This window comes from Pan paniscus, chromosome 3, assembly GCF_029289425.2.
Source record: "Pan paniscus chromosome 3, NHGRI_mPanPan1-v2.0_pri, whole genome shotgun sequence".
NCBI classification, from domain to species: Eukaryota; Metazoa; Chordata; class Mammalia; order Primates; family Hominidae; genus Pan; species Pan paniscus.
In genome coordinates, this window is record NC_073252.2 from 143,004,911 (window position 1) to 143,029,877 (window position 24,967).

At 37.0% G+C, this 24,967-nt stretch overlaps 2 protein-coding genes across 16 annotated transcripts in view; one reads left to right on the forward strand and one right to left on the reverse strand.

Annotated features, from left to right (window-relative positions):
- Positions 1-4,864, forward strand: part of ABCE1 (ATP binding cassette subfamily E member 1) — a 31,126-nt gene extending 26,262 nt beyond the window's left edge. For 2 of the 4 annotated variants that reach the window (XM_008968856.5, XM_008968857.5), the window contains exons 17-18: positions 738-849; positions 3,274-4,864. In XM_008968856.5, coding sequence (XP_008967104.1) covers positions 738-849; positions 3,274-3,321 — 160 coding nt within the window. In that variant the 3' untranslated portion in view covers positions 3,322-4,864. The remainder of the gene's footprint in view (positions 1-737; positions 850-3,273) is intronic. The other 2 variants (XM_063603948.1, XM_063603949.1) reach the window with 1 other exon arrangement.
- Positions 4,865-9,360: 4,496 nt separating this feature from the next.
- Positions 9,361-24,967, reverse strand: part of OTUD4 (OTU deubiquitinase 4) — a 51,516-nt gene continuing 35,909 nt past the window's right edge. For 8 of the 12 annotated variants that reach the window (XM_063603943.1, XM_063603942.1, XM_034959194.3 and 5 more), the window contains exons 14-21: positions 21,965-22,127; positions 20,006-20,129; positions 19,644-19,699; positions 19,063-19,143; positions 17,890-18,028; positions 17,073-17,333; positions 15,637-15,677; positions 9,361-14,337 (exon numbers count right to left, since the gene is read on the reverse strand). In XM_063603943.1, coding sequence (XP_063460013.1) covers positions 13,117-14,337; positions 15,637-15,677; positions 17,073-17,333; positions 17,890-18,028; positions 19,063-19,143; positions 19,644-19,699; positions 20,006-20,129; positions 21,965-22,127 — 2,086 coding nt within the window. In that variant the 3' untranslated portion in view covers positions 9,361-13,116. The remainder of the gene's footprint in view (positions 14,338-15,636; positions 15,678-17,072; positions 17,334-17,889; positions 18,029-19,062; positions 19,144-19,643; positions 19,700-20,005; positions 20,130-21,964; positions 22,128-24,967) is intronic. The other 4 variants (XM_063603945.1, XM_063603944.1, XM_055111870.2 and 1 more) reach the window with 1 other exon arrangement.

The window sequence follows — 24,967 nt, forward strand, 5'->3', positions numbered from 1 at the left end:
TCAGCATGTTTTCTGGTATTGGAGAGCAAGGAATGGAGTTGCCATTTTAATAATTCATCTAAGAAATAAAAGTATTTTGCTGGGCTTCTTCCCTGAATTCCTTTTTTTTTTTAATAAATTGAGAATTACATATTTCTTGAAGAGCTAGGGAAATTTCTTAGCATATGTGATGTTTATTTGTTCATCTAGTGATATCCCACCTTTCTATTTACAAAATTTTAAAATGTTTCACATGTATGTTGTGATTTGGCATGATTTAAGAACTCGCTTGGGTAAAAACGATGAAGCATAGAAATTTAGAAAGGAATTGTGACTGAAAACCACTATTAGGAGGACATATTCCCTCCAGTAACAAATTTTTCATATAAATATAACTTTTTAAGATTCTCATCCCCCCTAAAAATGTGCAATTTGAGATTCTGTAATCTACTTATTAATTATCTTGTTTTTCTAAAGTAGTACTTCTATCTTAAATGTTTCTTTCACCAGATTAGAAATCCAGGTTAAATTTCTTTTTTGTTTTGCACAAAAATATTACAGCCAAGAAAACTGTATAGTCCAAGCAAAGCTATTTCTGAACACAGGATTTGTAATATGCTGTTATTATACTGTTATCCAGATGATTTATGATTGGGGAATTTGAGGTAATAGTAATTCTTAATACCCTTCCTCTCAAAAGGTAGTTACATTTCTGAAGTAAAATTTAATCAAAATTGATTTTTTTTTTTTTCTCCAAGTCCTCAAACCCTTTTGGCTGGCATGAATAAATTTTTGTCTCAGCTTGAAATTACATTCAGAAGAGATCCAAACAACTATAGGCCACGAATAAACAAACTTAATTCAATTAAGGTATGTAGAAAAGTTGTCTTAAATCATGGATTACTGATCTCAGTATAAACAATTGAAAGGCTATTTAAAAATCAATAACATATGGCTGGGCACAGTGGCTCATGCCTGTGATTCAAGCACTTTTGGGAGGCCAAGGCAGGCAGATCACTTGAGGTCAGGAGTTTGAGACCAGCCTGGCCAACATGGTGCAACCCCATCTCTACTAAAAATGCAAAAATTAGCCGAGTCTGGTGGCAGGTATCTGTAATCCCAGCTACTCAGGAGTCTGAGGCAGGAGAATCGCTTGAACCTGGAAGGTGGAGGTTGTAGTGAGCTGAGATCATCCCACTGTACTCCAGCCTGGGCAAAAGAGTGAGACTCTGTCTAAAAAAATAAAAATAAATTAAAAAACAACCATATTTTATTTTAAAATTCCTATGTTTTTTACATTTTAAGACCTGATGGCATACTTTAGTGTGCAGTAGGCAGCAATTGTAATGTAGCTGTCTTTGCTGTGTGAACTCAAGAGCTCTTCCTGTTTTCTCTTTAAGTTGTATCACAGTTGTACTACCTATATTGATGACCACTTAAAATGTCTGGGGAAAGATTACACTAATTCACCATTGTAACAAAGAATTTTTTAAGAATACCTTAACCAATTTCTGTTATATTTTTCAATACATGATTAAAAGGTGTATTTTAGGCCAAGCGCAGTGGTTTATGCCTGTAATCCCAGAACTTTGGGAAGCCAAGGAGATCGAGACCATCCTGTCTAACGGTGAAAACCCATCTCTACTAAAAATACAAAAAATTAGCCAGGCGTGGTGGCATGCGCCTGTAATCCCAGCTACTCGGGAGGCTGAGGCAGGAGAATCACTTCAACCCAGGAGGTGGAGGTTGCAGTGAGCTGAGATCGTTCCACTGTACTCCAGCCTGGGCAACAGAGCGAGTCTCTGTCCCTGCCCCCGCCCCCCCAACCCCCCCAGAAAGAGTATATTTTGAAAGTCTAAACAAGCTCCTGTGACGAGGAAAACATTGTGTCTACTTAATTGACCATGTTTTTTGTCTTTGTAGTACACAGTTGTGCACCCTACAGTTGATTTCCTCTGTGAAATACAGTATTTGTTTCTTAAAAGGCAAAAATCTTAGTCACTCAGAAACAGAAAGTAAATGAACTCTAAAAGCATTTCTGGGTTGTTTTTTTGGTTTTGGTTTTAGTTGTTTGTTTTTTTGAGGCAGAGTCTCACTCTGTCACCTAGGCTGGAGTGCAGTGGCGTGATCTCGGCTCACTACAACCTCTGCCTCCCGAGTTCAAGCAATTCTCTGCCTCAGCCTCCCGAGTAGCTGGGATTACAGGTGCCCACCACCACACCCGACTAATTTTCTGTATTTTTTTGATAGAGATGGGGTTTCACCATCTTGCCCGTGCTAGTCTTGAACTCCTGATCTAGTGTTCCACCTGCCTTGGCCTCCCAAAGTGCTGGGATTACAGGCGTGAGCCACCATGCTGGCCATCATTTCTGTTTTTAATATCTGCAGTGCCTCAAAGTGTTTACATTTTATCACTCTGTATCCATCATCCTTAATGCTTAAAAGCTTTAGAAGTATGTTATACATACTTCTGCTGTAGCATTTATTTTCATATTTGTAGTCCTAGCTTTGCTACTAAACCATGAGCTCTTGGAATGCCAGAGGCAAAGTTATCTTGCACGTCATTGTATTCTTAAGCACCTAACAGTATGTCTGGATGCCTTTTTTCTGATTGATATTACTTCTTGGCCAGGATAGAGAAATGGTTAAGTTCTCACATAAAATTGAAGAGTTTTCTCCGTTTTGAAAAGCATATTGGGTAGAAAAGAAGAATTTCTTTGGAAGCATTAAGGACACTTTGTATTGTCATTTTCTTAGACAGACTTATGGTTCAGTCACCATGAGTTATCATTTCTGTATGCCTACTCATCTTAAGATTGTCATACCTTAATCCTAATAAGAGAACAACTCAACAAGTAGGTAGGTGAGATTGTTACTGGCCAGTATTGGAAAAAACTTTATATATATATATTTTGTGTAATAGGCAGATCTCAAACTGACAGTATGCTGCATTTTGAATCTGGAGATAAAAGTTGCATTGATGAAAATGGAATTTAATAGTTTTCCTAGAAATAATAACACATAGCAAAATTTTATATATGTGAGGCATCTTATATAAAGGGACTTTACTTGAGTTGGTGCAAGTGAGTCATTCTAGCATTAGGGATGGGGCAGAGGTAGTTATCTTTCCTTTGAGCAGTGGACCCAGGAATATCCGGAAACAGATGGTATGTGCAGAACAGGTTGTACAGGCACTGTTGTAAGCACAGCTAAGTAATACCATGAGTGAAAGTCTACTTTTACCTATAGTAGAATCGTGTTGCTGATTTTTGTGGCTTCTGTTTTCTTTTTTAGGATGTAGAACAAAAGAAGAGTGGAAACTACTTTTTCTTGGATGATTAGACTGACTCTGAGAATATCGATAAGCCATTTATTAAAAGGAGTATTTACTAGAATTTTTTGTCATATAAAACTTGAATCATGATTTTATGCCCCACATACTCTGGAACTTGAAGTATAATTTACTTAATATAACATAAAAAGCCAGTTGGGTTCTAAATTATAGTTGAAACACAGAAAATGCCACTTTTCTGTTCCTGAAGAGGCCCTTTTGTGCATAATATTCTAAAATGAAGACATTTCAAGCTATACAAATTACCTCCAAGTTTTCATGATGTATGGGAAGATTTTCAGTAGGTGTATTATATTCACAGTACCAAATGCTGACCAGTGTTGCTCCATTTTTTAAATCTTGAAAAGGGTTTCTGTACTTACCTGGTTTGCCAAGTATGCCAGTGTAATGAAACTGCCCTTATTTTAAAAGCCAGTCAAAGATTCCACTGATTGACATTTGATAAATAAACATCAGGATTATGTTTATTATTTGTTTTCAGTCTTTGCACTATATTACCAGTATATGGTTTCCGAGAAAGATTATCTACTACAAAACACCACTGTTGGAAAAAATAGGTATTTTTAAATTGTTTTTAATCTTTTTTGGTGCTTTTAAACATGTTTAGCAAAAACCAATTCAGTTCCATTCCCCACAAAAAACCCCTAACTTTACTCTGAACTTTTTTTGTTTTTGCATTCCATGAGGTTCTGTATTCAGTCATTCTCTAGGTAATGTCATTTTTGTACACATATATTTATATAATCACTGATTGAGATTTAGGAAAAAGCATTTCTAAAGAATATTTGCTTCCCTTAGAACTACAGACTCGAAATCTTTAAAGATGGTGCCTAAGCATCTATGTATAAACCACTTCCCTAAAGGCAACATTAATGCAAAAGTCCCCAGATGGCAATACAAAGTATCCCCTGGTACCACATATATTCATTTGTGAGTTTGGATATAGAGCACATTATCTAAACCATTTTTTAGTTCCAAAAACCCATCTAAATTTCTTGAGTTCCTGAATTTTGAACAGGATTACCTGGAGCCTGGAGCCACTTTAAGTTGTACTTCTGACTAAACTGGAATTATGAGTGAGGAAGAGTGTTTACTAAATGACTGGGGCAAGCAAAATTGAGGAGGAAATTAGAAACTATTTGACAAACTTTAAGAGCTACTTGAAATAATAGAAGTCTTGATTAATATGCAAATAATGGCTAGAAAGTATGGTTTAACTGGACCCCATTATGCCTTTTAAAAAATAATTTCAGTAACCCATAAATACATGTTGTAAAAAATTCAAATATACAGAATGGAATAAAAAAATGATCTCCCTTTATTACCCTCCCAAAGGTTACCAGCGTTTGAATTTAATAATGTATATTCTTTCATGCTTTTTTCTGTGCACTTACCTAAGTGTGAATATGTAAAGGGTTTGTTTTGTATACAAATGGGATTATACTAAAATAAGTAATGCCTGTTTTTAAGGATAGGTTAAATTTGTGAATGATCATTTCAAATATATTGAATAAAATAAGCAAAAGCTATTGTTATTTACTGATCCTGGATTGTCTTAAAGAAAGTACTTGTGATATAAGAGCACAGTTCTACTTACTGCTAATGACAGAATATGTATTAAACGTATTTTCATGTAAATGAAATCTTTAAAATATGGATCTTAAAATTTTACATAGCAACAGAAAGGCCTACAATTGCTAACACAAGAAAAATACTTATAAAATCAGTATTACATAGAGCATCAATGCAGATGTTAGCAAAAGAATGAGACTACTTCATATGTCCTAATTGGAAAAAGTCTCAAATACTTAAAAAAACAAAAAACTGGAACAGTTTATATACTACCATTTTTGTGAAAATATACAAAAAAAATATTGAAATAAAGGAATACTCAAGAAACAGATTGCTTTTGACAAGGACAATTTGATCAAAGAATAGACGGGAAAAGGAGACATTTATATATACACATATATAATACCCTTTGAATTTTACACTTTGCATGTGATTATAAATCATTGAAATTTTGGGGGTTTTTTTTGTTTGTTTTGAGATGGAGTCTCGCTCTGTCACCCAGGCTGGAGTGCAATGATGCGATATTCACTCACTGCAACCCGCCTCCTGGGTTCAAGCAATTCTCCTGCCTCAGCCTCCTGAGTAGCTGGGATTACAGGCACCCACCACCACACCCAGCTATTTTTGTATTTTTAGTAGAGACGGAGTTTCACCATGTAGGCCAGGCTGGTCTCAACTGGACCTCAGGTAATCCACCCGCCTTGGCCTCCAAGAGTGCTGGGATTACAGGCATGAGCCACCGCGCCCAGCCATTGAAGTTTTTAAATCGTCATTGGATAATAATAGTGGCATCTGCAGCCACTTCTCTCCACATTTGAGATAATACTGGATAATCCATATTTTCTGTGTTCACTTAGTGTAGTCTTAAAGGCAGTGTATTGATGCTACAACTGTTTTTTGCAATTTAGGTTAACCTAATTTTAGACTACAAGCATTTTGAAGTCCAGTCTTGTATCTGTCTTAACACTCAGTATATATAGCATGGTGTCTGGCATGTAGTGGCCTACTGTATTGAAGGAATGAACCTGCATGCCACAGAGAAAGTAGGAAGACTACAAAACTGCTGTGTTGTATAATTTCCTTCATGTTCATCAATGTACTTGGATACAGGTATGTCAAGTCCTTAACCCCAGTGCCTAGTCTGCTGTGAGCACTCAGTGAGTGGTTCGGAAGACAAAGTAATCTTTCTGAGTTGGAATGTCAGAAAGGACTACATAAAGGAATTAGGTCCCAGGAAAGAGTAACAGCACCCATCTTACTGAGTTGTTAAAAGGATAAGTGAGATAATCTACCTAAAGCAAAATACATGTCTGGTGAGAGGCAGAAAGGAACATGGGCATTTAAGAGATTAATGGAAGGAAATGATGGATATGGGCAGATTGTGATGAGCTTTCTGTGCCTTCCAGATTGAAGTTAGTTTTTTACATGCTGAAAGTAAGACTTGAAGAGACAAAGCAAGGCCAGTTAGAGAAGCGGAAATATCCAGACAGTAGTTGTTCCGGAGCTTCTACTTTAATTTTTCACCCCTTTGTCTTAATTTTTTTAAGCATTTCTACTCTGTCCACTTAATACATGCAGGTCTAAACTTGGCTGTATACTGTGCTGACTGTTGCTCTTGGAAGATTGTTTCCTTTGTAGTGTTTCAGTTTGTGAGCAGATGTTCAGTGAGGCTGTATCTGAAAATTCTGAGATTTTGTGTGGCAAATACCATTTATCCTCAGCCCTGTACTCACCACCACTACCACCTCCTCTGCCAATTTGTTAGGGTAGACAGTATGCCCAGTCCCACGTGGTTGGTCATAATTGGTCTAAGACAGAAAATCCTCTTCCATACTTTCCTAGTCTCTTGCAGTTAAGCCATATGACCTAACTGCAAGAGAGTTCTAGCCAGTAAATTGAAACCTCTTGAGGTTTTTCTAGAAAATACCTCAAGAAAACCTCGTTTTCCTAATAAAAGGAGATTATCATCTGGTACTGCTTCTTGAGGGTGTAATATATGGAGCAAGCATTTCATGCCCATAAGGTGACACATATAAGGGAAATGCAGAACAAGCTACAAGAATGTTACTCCTGACATTAAAACGCTGCACAACTGCCAGCAGCCACTTCTCTCCACATTTCTTGAGAAATAAATCCCTATTTGTTTAAACCTGGTTAAGTCAAACTGGTTTCCTGTTTGCCATCAAGAAAGGTCTTTTCCTTGAGAGGCTCTCCATTTGCCTTCTGCCAGGGGAGCCAAGTGTGTTACCACCCTGGAACCACTTTTCAGTTTTCCTAGTTTGTGAGTTTCTGTACCTCAAACCTAAATGAATGTGGTAACATTTTCAGTGGTTGTTTTGTTTTTTGCCTTTAAGAAACTGGATCCCAGCCCAAGACAGTTTTGTCTGGGAATTTTTAATTTCACTCCTTTTCGCTGGGGTGACTCTGGGTTTAATGAAAATGTTAGTTCCAGCTCCCAACCTTGCACGTGCCTAAGTATAGGTCTCCCATGTCAATGGTCACTTTATATCTGTGCTTCTGGTTTCTTGTCTCCATTTATAAAAGTATCTTATAAAACTATACAGGACTTAAATGCTTTTACTACTAGTTTGGAAGGATGCAACAAGTAACAAATATATCCCTAGATAGGTAAATTGCAGTAGTTTGTTTTCTATTTGATCTGGAGGTCGTTAGTCCAAAGTCAAGGTTATTTTTTTAAAAAAGAAATTGGCTTACTACACAGAATTTTGTTATCAATCGGTTAACCTGCCAGTTCAGTTAAGAATATTCATAGGGATAGGAGGCCTTAAGAACCACACTCATCTACGTTTACATCTTTTTTTTTTTTTTGAGACGGAGCCTGTTGCCTAGGCTGGAGTGCAGCGGCACGATTTTGGCTCACTGCAACCCCCGCCTCCCAGGTCCAAGTGATTCTCCTGCCTCAGCCTCTCCTGCCTCAGCTGGGATTACAGGTGCGTGCCACCATGCCTGGCTAATTTTCATATTTTTGGTAGAGACAGTTTCACCATGTTGGTTAGGCTGGTCTCGAGCTCCTGACCTCATGATCCACCCGCCTCAGCCTCCGTAAGTGCTGGGATTACAGGTGTGAGCCACCACGCCTGGCCTACCATTAACATCTTTAATCTTTGTAATGTTTTTTGCTAAATGTGAAAAATAAAATATAATTACAGGAATGTTATGTATTTTTAAAGGATTGCCTCTAAAGCCCCAGTTTCTCTAATGAATTCATTATAGAAAAACCAGTTTCAAAAACTAATGTTTATACCTATGTCTGTCTGTAGCTTTGCTTAGAAAACCCTATTAAACTATTCTGAGGGGTCCACGTTTCATGAAGAACTCACAGATTAAGTTAGGGTGCAAAAGTTTATGAAGGGAAGCTGTGTTTAACTTCCTCTTTCATAGTTACTTACATTCTCATACTATGCCCTAGACCCAGACCTAAGTCTTTGAATGAAAAGGGAAAGTTTAATTATTCAAAGTGAAAAGCAGGCCCTTTGTATCAGACACTTTTTGGAGACCGCTGACTTAATTTGGGTCACTGCCATGCACTTCTGGAGTGACCAATTCTGCAAGAGCCCCCCATCCAGCCACAAACACACCTCTTACTAACCAGCCCCAACACTGGCTTCTCTTATTGACTCCTTGGATAAACCCACGGGCATACTGCCAAGAACCTAATGTTTCCTTTCTCCTTCCTTTCTCCCTTTCCCACAAGGTTCTGTATTTTACTCAGCTCCTAAAGCAGTCTCAAAAGTTCCACATGCCAACTCTCGTTACCTTTATAACAGCTCATCCTCCTTCCCAGCTTGCTGACCCTGTTCCTAGATCACTCACTTTTCTGTCAAATACTTGAACTGAAAGAGGCTCTTGTTTCAGGTTCGGCCTCCTGAGGAAGCCAGACTAACAGAAAGTTCATATTGTATGTACAAGTATTGACTTGATAATATTCTTTGGTAACTTTTATAAAGAAAAACAGGCTTTAAGAAATTGAGTTTTCAGAGTATAAAGTAAGTATACTTTGTTTTCAAAACACTCAATTTGCTTCACCTTTAGCCAACATAAATATCACTGAATGCTAAATGTAAAAACCATTAAAAAACAATTTAATCCATATTCTTAGATATTCTGCACATTCCCATTTAGTCATTGCAGAAAAAAAATGGTAGCACTAGCTATAAAATCACTTAAAACTAGACTCAAATACAAGTCCTACCACTTACTAGTTGCATAACCCTAAGCAAGTAACTTGGCCTCAATTTCGTTATATAAACTAGGGAAAATTACACAGTACCCATAGATTATAAATTCCACATGGCTTTTAGTTGCATGTACGAGAATTGTCTTCTAGCTGGAAACATGTCATGGAAATCATTTATTTTAAGGAGTTTACAAAAATTCTCAAGATCCACATGCTATATTACCTGGTTAACCCTGGAACCAAAGAATCACAAGCAGAATCAAGAGACAAAATTTAATATATGCACACAGTTTTATATATAATGCAGCATCACACCATGTAGGGCATTTACTCTTATTTTATACATTCAGATATGTTTGAAACACTTCTTAAGGCTACAAAACAGAACATAGAAAAATAAACAGGAATATATTCAACACTTACAAAAAGTGATATGATAAAGAATATAAAGTACTAGTTTCCTTTTAACACTTCAAAAGATATGTATATATACTTTTTTTTACAAGTAACATCACAAATGATCACATCTTCACATGCTCTTAAAGTATTATTTGTACTCAGTGTAAGGCTATTATCGTTTTTCATACATAAAATTTTCTAGCTCTGTAACACAATGCAATTTTTAATCCATTCAAGTAAGTTCAACCCCAAAGTTGCTGCTTCCCAGCATTAAGACATGCACCCACCCCTCTTCTAAGATTTTCTAAAACTTGTATTTGGGGGAGAAAGACCTCTTTTAAAAAATAATCCCAATTAGTGGGAGAGTAAATGGCTGACATTAGTAGCAAAACCTTAGTTATGTGAAAATAACATATTGGAAATGAGACATTATTAGGATTTTAAACAAACAATAGCATTTAGACATAAAGTAGGAAGCAAAATACAGTAAACAGAAATAGTGTAGCCAAATATGCATTCTCTTCAGCTACACTAGAGTGGACCTTGCTTAGTACCCTTAAGTAAAAGACAAAACATTTACCTCATCTAAAAATGAAGGTAAAACGAAAGAGGCAAAAATAAATATTGCTAGTTTCTAGGATGGCTGAATGTTTTCTAAACCAGAAATGGTTAGAAAGGAACTTTATTGCACCAAGTCAATCATAAGCAAGTTTGCAGTTCACAGGCATTTTAATTCAACCTTGAGTCACAAAGGAAACAACACGCTGCAAGAATACAGTCTGCATTAAATAAGATATATCGGCATCGTGGTCTGGGAAAACCTATGCCAGGACAAGGCAGGGTCTGAGCTTAGGTCTGCCATGAAAATGAATTTGTGGGTTATCAGTAAACAGTATGAGGACTACACAGATGCCAGCATCCTGCTGCCAAGGAGACATGGGGCAAGAGTTGAAGATTTGAGAGGAAATGAAGAGACATACACAACACCAAAGGGAAAAGGGGGCTGGAATCAAGTTCAGCCAAAGCACCTAACACAAAAAACAGGTGAGCTTTGGTCAGTCTGTTCTTCAAAATATGTATGATCATAATATGGTGAAGTTTCGTAATTTCCAACTCAAAAATACAAATGATCCTCAGTTCTATACTTTTGCCTCTATTCTCTTATAAAGAAATATGTCAACATAACAGTATGACATAAACAGTTAAAATGAAGGACAAAAGCTTGCTTAGCCTTAGTTTGACCTCAGCATAAGGCAAAATCCCCTGGACTAATACATTTAAAAACAAACTTAAAGGAAAAAAAGCGAAACCAACCTTCATGCAAAGATTAATTTTAAAACTATCAAAAGTCAGTTCTTTTATTCCAGAGGTCACTGAGAAAAGTACCATCTGCTAAAATTCTCTTTCAAGCACTTCTTCCATCATATCCTAGAGGTGAGATATGGGAAACAGAAAGCAAATCAGTGTTTCCTTCAGGAGCTATATTCTGTTACTCAATTGAGGTAAGACAAAGTGACAATGAAGATATGAGTAGTATTTTCAGAAGCTGAGATCAAACCCCAGTCAATAAAATGCAGGACACTAGAAGCAACAACTTATTTTGGACTCCTGAGATCAAACACATTGAACTTTCAAATCTGGTGTTTGTATCAAAATGTGATTTTCATTAAAATCTGGTAAGCTAGTCCTACATAAAAAAGCATGAGCTGAAAGTGGAGGACCCTCTATCTTCTCATTCCTTAACTGAGCCACCGATGTTAAGAAAAAAATGGCTTAAGCGGTACCTTCAACAACTATTCTAGTTAAGAAGGTGACAGCAAATTCCTTTCAATAGGTTCTCTCAAGAAAAGTTTTCCACACAACCATCCCAGTCTTTACAATTTTTTACCTAGCACCATCATAATAAAATGTTATCTTTCAAAGTGCTCTCTAAAATCCTGTTACATTATCTAAATGCTAATCACTACTCAAATCAGCAGTTACACAGACGTTAGGTAATTAAAACAGCACAGAGGTAAATAACCATTATTACAGTACAGTGGCGATTCACTGAGCCCAGCTGGCATCCAAACATTCCCATAGGTTATCAGAGAACCCAGAAAACCCATCTGTTTCAGTTTGTCAAATTCAAGTGAATTGTATTTTCTTAAGTAATTTGCTTTACAAAAAAAGAAAGTCACCGCATCTGGTTTTGGCTAGGTATATTACACATGGCATGCAAACAGAAATTACTACTATGTTATTTGCATAGCACTCAAACTTCCTGATCAGAAGATAATCTCAACATAATAAAAGAGTGGATTTTCACATTGGTATGCACAAATAAAGAATATAAGCTACAGTTATTTTTACAAAATAACACAGATGAATGAATACTGTGTTAATTCAGAGTTCAATCTCCAAATGAGAACAGAGTGCAACATGCAAAGGGAACCTCTAGTGAATACTGCAAAGACTGGAAGAAAGCAGAATGTAAGATGTTACCTACCTAAGGGTAACAAGCTATAAAATACAAAGCAAAACCATTTTCTAGCAGCATCCTCTAGAAAAGAACTAGAAGTCACAATCATATTATCTTCTATACAATAGTTCCAGCCCTGACAAGTAGAACATGCAAGTGTAAAGTGAAAGTGATACACAACCAATGGTGTGTGGGGGGGGGGGGAAGAAAACACACACAACTCTAGAAACCTGTCAAGCTAAAAATTTTTAACATTTCTTCTCACAAAATATTTAGAATCTGTCAGTGCATTAGTGTTAAAGTGGCATTAAAAAAACTTCTGCAGTTCTAACTGATGCAGATTATTTTCAAAATGCATAGCATCTACATTTCTTTCGAGTAGGCACCATGATATTTACACCAGTGCTAAGAATTCTTGGTGGAAACAGCCATTTCATTGGATTTCCTACTATTCTTCTATGCAATCTCAACAAATACCAAAATTCAAAAATATACCTTATGAATATTAAAACAACTATATACAACATTGCTAAGACACAGTTAATAGGCTGCCTTATGTGAATATTAAAGAGAAGACATTATTCAAGTTTGACAGATATTGAGATGAAAGGCCTTTGGGTTGGAAGCATTTTAAAAGACAACAGTGTTTTAGGCTGAGAATTGTTTGAGCCCAGTTTATGACTAAGGCATTGCATAATAAAATATACATTTCTATTTGGTGCAACGTTATGTTTGGAATCTATAGTGTGTCAAATGGTATATTTTCTTGTCACTTTAGTAAACACTATAAAGCACACATTTCCAACATTTGAAATCAAACTTATAAACTTATAAGGAAAAAAGCCAAACACTAAATCTATAATGTTTTATATTAAGCTGTTTATAAAAAATACTTTAACAAACTTATCTTCTACTTTTTACGGGGACAGTCACTTGATAAACAGATTCTGAATGAAGAAAACTGGCAATGCCAGGAATTAACCTGCCCCCTTGAACTCATGTCCAAAATGTCTTGTCCAGTATGGGAGTGAAGGTAAGGGGGGCTGGGGAGAGGAAAGAGTTCCAACTGGGGTTTTTACTTTATTGTATTTTTTTAAAGCCTTCAGAAACATTCCACCTAAGAGTTTCTGTTAGAAAATACTTCGGCAACAACCATCAAGTGTGCTGTCCCCTATGGCCATCTCCCATCCCTGATCTCCTCCTATCTCCCCTAAATGGTCGCCCTCTGACATTTCGATGGTACTGATAACCTTCATCCCGACTTCTGCTTGGCTGTCCTTTCCAGGACTCCTCACTTCTCACATGTTGATATCCACCCCTACCAGAATAGCCCCAATCACTTTTGTACTTCCTGCTTCCATAAGTTTGATTATAGAACTGCTTGGATCTACCACTTCTCAAAATATTAGACACTTCATTTTCATCTTCTGAACTCTCTTCTTTTGGTCTTTGCACTCTGCTATCAACAGAGTTGGCCCCAGGGCTGACCACATCAGCAGCAGTCTTAGGATCTTTTACTTTTTCTGTTTTTTCTTTCAGGCTTTGAATGGTCCTTTTAGGTTCAAGTTCAACAGGCACAGTTTCTCTCTCTCTGTTTAGAATCTGAGTGGGAGGATGAGCCTTTCCCTCTGCTACAGGAGGGATGGAAGCCAATGCCGTATCTGCCTTTCGTGTCTGGGAAGATTGCTCTGTCCGGCCTTCGTCCAGCTTACTGCTCACACTTGCTTCAGGGAGAGAATGTACATGTTCACCCCTGGCTTCTGGAAACTCATCTACTGTTGAAACTGAACCACAATCTTTAGACAGATCCAGATTTTCCAGAGACAGATCCAATTCTCCTTTTTCATCAGAGGGCAGGACAATATTCTGCCTCATTACTGGATTTTCTATGAATCCCTGAAAAGGGTACCCATACCAAACATGAGGAAAGAAAGGAGGTGCAATAGGAACTGGGCCTAAGAATGGATTGGGTCCAAAAGATGGCTGGGGGAACATATTCTTGCCACTTAGTGACTCTTCATAATCAGCATGCAGAAGCTGCCCAGGGGTCTCAGATTCAAGATCAGCCTGGTAAGACAATTGTCCATGATTTTCAGACACCTGAGATGGAGGGATAACCAGAGGTGAAGAAAATGTCGGCGGTCCAATCTCTGGCTGTGGCATTTGACCATTAACACTGGCCTCAGTCTGCATAGGAAAGTGGGCATCGGTACAGGTACAATCACTTTCATTCTGAGCAGCAGGAGCCTCTTGGAACCAGGGATTATGAGGATAAACAGGGACAGGGACCTTTGGGTACATCCTGCAGGCTGCCAGGTAGGCCTGGTGCAGAGGGTACAGGTAAGAATGTGGGGCCCACATAGGACAACTGTATGCCTGAAGAGACAAAAAACAGTTAAATAAACAAAAGAGGAGAAAAAAGAGAGGTTTGGGTGGATATCAATCTACAAGTACTAGGGTCAAAATAAGTTTCTCATGCCTACAAAGACCATATAATCTATAGTCCAAATACTAAATCACTGTGATAACCAACGTGAAAATGAATTACAAAATTCACTGCTTTAAGACTCCATTGCTTGCTCCTGTCCTAAAACCAATCTGAAGTCCTCATAGGTTGATAGGAGATAGTATCTCCATCACTGACTGTTTAGCCAGACCTGCATTCACATTCGGGCTCTACCACTAACTCACTGTGTGACCCCATGCAGGCCAGTTAACATCTGAATTTGTTTTACTGGGAATGCCAGTATAAGAGTAGATGATCTCCAATGTCAGGACTCTGCAATTCTAGGAGCCCCCAAGAGTACTCCGAATGTAAGGATTAAGTTAGACCTCTCATCAGGGAGGGATAATGTTGAAAATGAAATATTCCAAATCCTTCCTCTGCAAGAGTTCAGCTAAAAACCAAAATATGAAGAAAGTATAACCAGCTAATTGGCTAACCAATTAAAATCAACATTAAATACATTAAAATTAAGCAATGCAGCAGATGGTAAAATAATCAAGTTTCTTTTTATGAAAGTGGTCAGCAGGCTAAAGGTAGGGCACTTCGTTTCATAGTTTAACTGTCTAGAACCCACAAAAACTAATCTAGGACAGGAGAAAACCTAACATTTAACAAGGACAGAGTTCTCCAATCTAAGAAAAGCTATTTCTAGGCTGACCACTTCCCAAAGGATACCTCTGCTCTTCTAGTCAACAACCACACTATCTTACATAGGAGGATGTACACGTTATTTCCTTTGATCTTTTCAATAATGGAGGCAAGTAAAGAATATTACCCCCATTCTATAAATGAAAAAAGCTAGGCCCAGATACACTACATGGCTTGCCCAGGGAAATTCAGCTAAAGAGTGATGGAGCAGAACTTCAAGCCCAGATTTACATCTAATTATTCCCCAGCAAGGGCATTTCCACTAGGCTGCCCAAAGATGCAGCTATGTCTTAAATATACTCACAGGTTTAGCCATCACCAGTTAAGACAAAAAGTAAGTAAAACTGGAGCCTCTACTAGCACCAAAAACAAACGATATAGTACTGAAAATGCTGGTTTTTAAAATGATGAGATTTAGTAAACTTTAGGTTACTGACTGACAGGGTAAGAGTTAACACTAGTAATAATTTAAAACACTATTAATGAATAAAATAACTTTTAAGATGATAAAATGTAAATACCTTCACACCAAGATTGAAGAAGAATCGAAGAATATTCTTATCTAAAAATAAAAGTAATCACTTGTTAAAATTATATATCTGCAGAGATTTTTTTAAATCATCCTCATTAAATATATAGTTCTAAAGACAATTTTACCTACTATAATTGTCTTCTCTAGCCTGTGATACAAAACATAGATAAAAACTGTAATATAACACAACCCAAAAACAGGTTGTTCCCAAAGGTTAATTCCAGATTCAATAGGCTTTGTCTGTTAGCATATAAATCCCAAAATGGCTTAGATTGAAATTTTTATCTCATTAAAACTGAATCTGGGTAAAGGACATTCAGGTGGCTTTCTTTCTCAACTTTTCTAGGGATTTAAAAATTAGGAAATAAAAATGTTGAGAAGAATGGTAAAATCAACATAAAACCTAACTTATTAGTAGCATCATTCGCAGGATAATATTCTTCCAAGTATTCATTTGCCATGAGCCAGTTACTCATAGACACAAACATCAAACTACTAACTAATAAAACAAAAACATCCACATAAATCCAGGTAAACAGCATATAGTAGTCAGTGCATTACTCAAATTTACAGATATAAAATTTTGGAAACTAAAGAGGAGGGAGGGGTAAATTCCTTAAAAATAAAGAGGGAAAGCAAACTTTGAAAGAATTTTTTAAACAAAAATAAGACATACTAAATATAGTACTTTAACAGCCACTACATACTATATTTGCTTTTCTCTGTAACTTTTTCATGGATGCATGTCTGAAATGCAGACCAGTGTTGATAAAGCTCCACAGTGTTTAGGTATCTAATTAGTGAAATTATTATCTTAATTCAGAATGGTTTCAAGTCCATTTATGTAAAAACACAGAAGGAGGTATCATTACTAAGCATACTAGCATTAACAAGTATGCTAGAAACATTAAAAAAAAATTTTCTGGGCCAGGCGCGGTGGCTCACACCTGTAAACCCAGCACTTCGGGAGGCAAAGGCACGCAGATTACGAGGTCGGGAGATCGAGACCATCCTGGCTAACACGGTGAAACCCCGTCTCTACTAAAAAATACAAAAAATTAGCCAGGCCTGGTGGCATGTGCCTGTAGTCATCCCAGCTACTCAGGATGCTGAAGTGGGAGAATTGTTTGAATCTGGGAGGTGGAGGTTGCAGTGAGCCGAGATCACACCACTGCACTCCAGCCCAGGTGACAGAGCGAGACTCCGTCTCAAAAAAAAAAAAAAAAAAAAAAAAAATTATAATACATTTTCTAATAAATCAAGCTGAAACAAGAATGACTGACTAATAGCTAAACCTTTGCTGTCCTTCCCATCCTTGAGCTTACTAAGAAACCAGACCTCTGACCTCTACTTACATCTCTTCATTTCTTAACTAAGCTTATTTGGACTTGATAAAGTCGATTTGAACTTGGAGAAGGAGCTCACCTTTAGGTAGGTCCTCCCCAGTCTGACACAGTGAATAAGGTGGTACAATGGCTCGATCTCCCTTTTCATTACAAGGAAACCCAGGATAGAGTGGGTCTTGATAAAGGCTCAATGTCTGAGGCAAAGGCATCAAGGGCTGGTTAACTGCCTGTATTGACACAGGAACTGGAGAGGGTGTTAAATGAGCTTGGGATACAGCTGAATCAGGTCCAGTGGTCAAAGTCTGTGTCACTGACAAAACGGGAATTGGAGCAGGGACACCTACAAAAGAGAAGAAAAGGAATCAAAATGACAAAAGATGAAAATCTCTACAAATATGCTTACATTAACCTATAAAGAATGCTGTATAACTGATAAAGCCAATCTAAAGTAGTACCTTTTAATATCAACCAAGAGCCCTCCTGGACACCAAGAAGGAAATACGTCCAGGACACAAGCTTTGAGTCAATGTCTTCTAATAGTAGCTCTTGCAGGCACGCGTAGGACATGGGGCTGGTCAAGGGGTTCATTATGGGGCCATAAAGAGCTGGCCCATGAAGGAAGCATCAAACCGTGGTGCTAATTAGTGCTGAGCAACCAAAGCAACCAGCTCAAACATCATGCTCCTGAGACTATGAGGGCATATGTCAGATGAATACACCACCAAATGTACATGGTCTTTCCACATTGGAAGCAGAGCAAAGCAGAGTATCACAGAAAGCTCTGTGAGGCCCCACACACCTAATCCTGCTCAGAGGTCAAACTTTCACTCAAGAATTTGAAGTCTCTGACTAGAAAGGCATTTTGGCTGGCTAGATTTTCTAAACCCTTCTCTAACCTGTTGGTCCAAAAGTTGTAGGTTCACTTGGCCAGGCTGGCACAGTGGCTGGTAAAGAAGGCACCGCAGGAGTTAGATGTACCTCTGGAGAAACTAGAAGGGGAGCTGGATTTGACAAAGACACATGTTCTGCTGGCTTCTTCAAGAAAGGGGTGAGTGGGGGAAGACAGAAAAAGACAAGAGGTCATTTTGCTTTAACACTATTTCTAACCACCAGATACATATTGAGTTGCCTGCCTTTTATACAAATGAAGTACAAATAGCCCTTATAGTCTTAGAAATGTAAGAAAAACACACAGTAGCTAAAGATAATATGCAAACAAATTTGATCCTAACCAAGGGTTGCCTACCAACAAGGACTGTATTTTTTAATACAGACAGGGTTTCACCCTGTTGCCCAGGCTAGTCTCAAAACTCTTGGGCTCAAGCGATCTGCCCGCCTTGGCATCCCAAGGTGCTGGAATTACAGGCGTGAGCCACCGCACCTATGCACTAGCAGAGTTAAATACAACACAATACTTTTAAGGCAAGTGAGCAAAATCATTGAAATCTTGAAATTCATGATTATTTAGAAAAACTCCTCATATAACTATATGCTTTCTTACCAATATGAAGAATGTTGGTTGAAAGGCATTTAACATTTAACTTTCTCTACTCTTGTATTAGGATCAAGAACTAAAATGTCTGCTAGAACACAGGTTCATCATGAAATTTGTAAATTGGTATTTTTTTAATGTATATTTTTCAAACCTTTTCAATCAGTACATTCCCTCCCATCTGTGAAATAACTGATGCAGATAACTCTTTTAAATTTTGAAATAAAGTAGAAATTCAGTTTCCCTTCAAAAATCTAATTTTCAAGTAAATCTACCAAAGTAATACAAAGTATCAAATATAACGATAACAAATATAAATATATTCAAAGTCAATTCAAAAGAATGGTCTCAATCACCAGAAAATGGTGGTTATTTCTATAACATTCCATAAATATCAAGAACATTCTAGACTAACATCAGAATACATTTAAAAATCATAACCACAGCCAAACTGTGATGCCAGAAAAAATTCTCCCATTTCCCATACTGATGTTTTCTGTTTTTAAATGACCCTATATACAGAGCAAAGAAACCCAGAGAGTGGAGCATTCAATGTTAAATGCAACAATATACTTACTTGTTCTGCAGGAGAAGGGCACTCTAACTTCTTTGACTTTGATGGTGATGAAACTGTTGCATATTTATCATCAGTAATATTCTTTGGAAGCAAAAAAGAAGCAAAGTTTTGTATTTCAGAGACCCACATTCTGGAATATTGATGGTTTCCTTTTATAATTCACCCTACCTGTATCTGACAGAACCCTCTCACCACTGAGTATTTTTTCCAATTATATGTTATTTTCAACAGGTAGGCTAACTTTGCCTGAACATCTTTATTACATCAAACTACTGGGCAGTTTTCACTGGAGGCAAGGCTTCAAACATTATACTCTTCTCCTTTAAAAACATCACTCTAGAGGGACAGAGAATAAAGGCTACTTTCTAACAATTCAGGCAGGGCACCCTAATGTACCTTGAAGAAACTGTCATAATTTGTGAGTGACTTCTCAATCCCCATCATCTTTTCCCTGCTTTTCTACTTTCCTAATACACAGCTATAGAATTTTGAAATTATTTTCACCTTCTTCCACTTCTTCCTACTGTACTACACAGTATTAAGGAAAAAGAAAAGATGCAAGTAGTGTTTAAAACTTTTACCTCCGATGTGCTTGGTTCGGGTCTTTTATCCAACTGACTATGTCCATGAATAGAGTCTATAGCAGATCAAGATTAAAAAAGACAGCATAAGCCACCAGTCATGTCTGAACACAGAAGAAAATACGAAGATAGAAGAAGCCAAAAGTATTATTTGAACCATGTTTAGTCAGTGAAAATGTAGTTTTTAGAATAGCACTTAACATCCTTTAGCTTGAGTCAATACTTCTCTGCAACATTCAAAATATGTGACATTAGATAAATTACTTAACAACTTAAAAAGGGTTCTTTCCCAAATATATGACATTAAGCCAGTCATCTAAAGAGATCTCTAGCATCTGCTTTCTAATGATGAGATAACTTACCTTTGTCTTTTCGTTCTTCTGTATCCATTCTCCGCCTGCTTCCTTTTCTATCACTTACATGTGATGATTTTCTCTGGACACATGGATTGCTACTCTGAGAAGCTGACTGACTGACTGATGAGCTCTTTAAAATGAACAAAACCCAACATTTTGTGTTAAAGATTTACCCACAGATACATGAACAAATTCTGTAATTAATCTCACTCTTCATACTTCTAAAATCTTAAAATTCACAGCCCTGTATTTTTAACTGAAACTAAAGAAGATAGAATCTAGGGTCCATAATTAATTATACACCCTAGATTAATAGTCTTATCGCTAAGTTGAAAGGATTAAGCAATCAGATTTCAACTTAGATTAGTAGACTTCATCTTCATATCCCTATTTCAGGAAGCCACCCTGAACAAACCTTTACCCTACAATTTTTCTTTCAAAAAAAACAACATCTTCTATGCCAACCTTCCAAAAAAGTCATTGTAGCGCCGTATTTTTTGGTGGGGAGTTGGGGAGAACCTAAGTGCAAATTAGCAAATACAGTGCACTAGGATTCTTATCACTGAAATGCTTACTGTCAGCAAATCACTTAAACTCTGCATGAGATAAGGGACTGAAATAAGTCAGGTTTTTAAGCTAAATTATCACTGAGGGTTCTAGGTTCCTGTTTTGGCATTCTAAATAAATGTTCCACACAGCTAAGAGGAGGATCTCAGCCCTCTCTAACAGGAGTTTTCTAGAAAACAAATCTGAGCCACTATCAAAAGCAATCAGTATCAAACTCCTTAGTCTAAAATGATGAGTATGAAGGACCCCATTCTTAATAAGAAAGAAATTTCATCATCTGTACCCACATTACAGTAGTTGTACATTTACAATTCACTAACTGAAAAATGCATAATGGTATGAATACAAGCTTAAACAATTTGTAGTTGTTATTTATATAACAACACATGACATGAGAGATAAATGTACTTCGCACATAAACAATGCTTATTTATGTACGGATTTGGGCACTTCAATTATTCCTAAATGGATTCGGCACTTCTTCCAATAATTCCTAAACTCCAATGCCTGTGCCAGATTAAACTGCTATTCCAGATCACCTGTTTTCAACTGAGCTCCTCCTCAAGCCTCTAAGGAAGTCCACAGAGACCAGAAGACACACCTGAGTGTGTGGGGCTTTAATGTTTTATACTGGTATACTGGGTAACCTCCCGTAACAGTCCATTATTTATTTAATCTACTCTAAAGAGAGAAAGTGTCCAACCACCATTCTGGATCATAGGTCATTTGGGTACTACTTACCAAGATGTAAAAGACCACAGGCACAGGCTCCCAGACATGAGAATGAATTAGGTACCCCTCCTCTGTGCTGCCAACAAACCCACCTCACAGAGCACATACTTCATTCTACATGAGAACAGTTTTCCCTTCTGACTTCCCAAAAAGAATTAAGAAACCTGAAGATAGAGAACACTTCTTTTATCAGAGAAGCATCCATCACAGCTCAGTGCCTGACACATGGAGAAAGGACAAAGCCACAGGATGACATGTGCTACCACCTCCAACAGCAAACACCCTGAAAGACAGCTCTCAAAAGGGCTTCCTGATTTTACACATAGATCTTGTAATGGATTAACTAAATCATGAACCTCTACTACACAGTACTTTTGCTAACAAATTAAACACATTTTAGTTCAAAAGAAAACACTAAACACTACAAGTGAACAAACCAGTTTACTTGCCTCAACTCTATCATCAACCTTTTAGTAATATCTCTAGGTCTAGAGATATTACTAAATATGTGAAAAGGAAAAATAGGAAAAATGTGAAAAATGTGATCTTTAAAGTATTTAGAGTTTAAAAATTATTAGTTTACCCTTGGGAACTATGGCTTAATCTAAAAACTATATTAAGAGAAACTTCTGTATAATGACTTTTAAACTGTCTTTTCATACATACGGAAAGGGCTGGGAAAGCCTGTTCATCTCTGTTCTGAATCTCATAGAGTAAACGGGATTCTTCTATAGCTTGCTTCTCTCTGCGCTCTTCTGGGGAAAGGCCGAAATAGTTAGATTCTCGACTTGTGTGATCAAAATCCTCAACTCTTTCACGATCAGGTTTTCTGTCAAATAAAACATTCTTGTCAGAAAATACATAAATAAATAAATAAAACATTCTTGTCAAAAAAAAAAAAAAACACAAAACTGTACTGAGTACCTAAAATAAAATGATCTATTTTGCAATACAAACATTTTACTAATTTAGCTACACTGACATTTTAGAACATTTGGCAGTCTGGTTAATGAATGTTTAAGCAAATGGAAGCTCCTGTAGCATTAGCCTACCTTACAGAGAGTCAAGAAGACAAACAGCAATGGGAGGTAGAGGGGAAAAGAAAAAAAAACTTATTTCCAAATGATACAAAAATGAGTGAGCACTGTATATACTTGTTATACCACATTCCAATATTTTCATTAAGAATTCTCAAAGGGAAAGTTATTAGTTTAGGTCTCAAAAGCATTCTCACTTTCTAAGTAAAGGGGAATGGTCCAATGAGACACTAGGACCATCTTCCCACTTGTTTATGACACCACCAAGGGAGACACAGAGCTGAAAAAGAAAAACTAAAACATGTCAGGCTGGATACCAATTGCATAGATAAGACTGCTGTCATTTCAATATAATTTTGGTCAAAAAAGGATGACAAGAAATTAATGAATAGAGTTTAGTACCCTATAATCCAACCCTAATGTGTTATATGGCTTATAACTATCAAAAGCAGTATGAATACTATTTCCATCATGTCTAACAGTTCTTCAAAATGGAACATGAAAATCTAAAAACCTCTAAAAAAAATACTTTGTCACAGTACAAAGAAATATTATCCTCCTCAACAGAGTAGAGCACTATGATGTTATCTGATTTTTTTAACCTCTGAAATAAATAGCCATTTCATGTCCTTACACAGTCCCATTTATAATCACACTCTAATTACAATAGGACAGATGTCAGCCCTAATGGTATCGATGAAAAAAGGGAGGGATAGAAAATCTGGACTCTCAAAATTTTAGACCAATCCTTCCCAAATCCCAGTGGTAAAAAATTTTGAAGAGGACTCAGCAACTGTCAGGAGTCTCTGGAAAATTAGCACTACCTTATCACCATCTCCTATCACCCAAAAAAAATGACCACTACTATATGGCCTTCATCTCATCCTCACCTACCACACAGAGAGAAGCTGCTACTACCTATTTTCATCTAGCTTGAAGACAGATATTCAGCCACACTATTTCCTGGATAGCCACATTAATGAAAGCATATATGGCAATCTTGCTTGGTTTTTGGTTATATTCTGTGTTTTCTCCACAGGAAGAGACAATTATCAATGAAGAAAAACTGGAAAAAGTGAGAGGCCAAGAAGGTCTCATATCCAGCACTACGGTTCTCTTTTGCTCTATAACTAGAAGAAATTCAAAAGTGATGTGTTACAGATTAGAAATACAGTAAAGATCAACTGTACTGGGCTTAAATCAATTAGATTGTTAGCTATAAAATTCTAAAATCTGACTAGATTTTGTAATAATCTTACTTTAAATATTCAATAAAGTTTTTAAATGTTTTAATACATTAGTAAAATTCACTCACACACACAATGGAGAAGGCATACTAACCTAATGACAAACTGCAAATACCACTAGGTTCTAATGTAATTAGTCACAATGTCAAAAAATCTCTAAAGTTTCATGTCTATGGTATTAATTACCACTGCCTTGTCACACACCATCAAGTATTTTTATATACCAAGTAACACATATAGCTAACACATAAAAAAGGATCCTAATAAGATATGCTTCTCTATACCATAGTATTGAAAACACTGTTGATTAGAGGCCGGGTGCGGTGGCTCACGCCTGTAATCCCAGCACTTTGCAAGGCAGAGGTGGGCTAATCACCTAAGGTCAGGAGTTCGAGACCAGCCTGACCAACATGGTAAGACCCCGTCTTTAATTAAAGTACAAAATTAGCCAGGCATGGTGGTGCATGCCTATAATCCCAGCTACTCGGGAGGCTGAGGCATGGGAATCGCTTGAACCTGGGAGACGGAGGATGTAGTGAGCCAAGATCGCGCCACTGCACTCCAGTCTGGGCAACAAGAGTGAAACTCCGTCTCAAAAAAAAAAAACTGTTGATTAAAAGTATTACTGGTACAAGACATCTATCTGAGCACTATACCAATTCACAGGCGATCAGAGTCAACACCAGAAACACACTGGATTATAAATTCAGTTTATAATAAACAAGTTTATTTAAATTAACCATTTAGTAGTCTATGTGTATTTTCTTTTTTAATCTTTAAATCACTAAAGAGTACACTTGTGTTCAAGGAAAAATATTGCTTTTTCTGTCAAAAAATGGGAATATTAAACAATTACTTTCTGCCTATAACCTTCCTATAGTTACTTTATATTTTTAGGTTTCCAAAGTTAACATTCAAAGTAAGTTAATATCTTAGATACTTTTCGTGCATTGAGTAAGCTACCACCAGGGGCTACTGGAGTTTGGTCAATGTCCAAACAACAAACTTCAGCCATAACTAGTTGATTAGTGGCATAAATTCTGTCTGTTTGGGAGAGGTAATATAACGGATTAGAATCATTAGTATTTGTTATGGATTGAAGTGTATTTCTCAAAAAGATATGTTCATATTCCTAATCTCTAGTACCTGTGCACATGACCTTATTTAGAAATAGGGTCTTCTCAGATGTAATCAAGTTAAGGTGAGGTCATACTCAATAGGGTAGGACCTAAACCCAGTATGACTAATGCCCTTACAAGAAGAGACAGACACAGACACATGGGGAGAACACCATGTGATGATGGAAGCAAAGAATGGAGTGATGCACCTACAAGCCAAGGAACCTCAAGGACTGCAGTCAACTCCAGAAGTAGGAGGCAAGCATG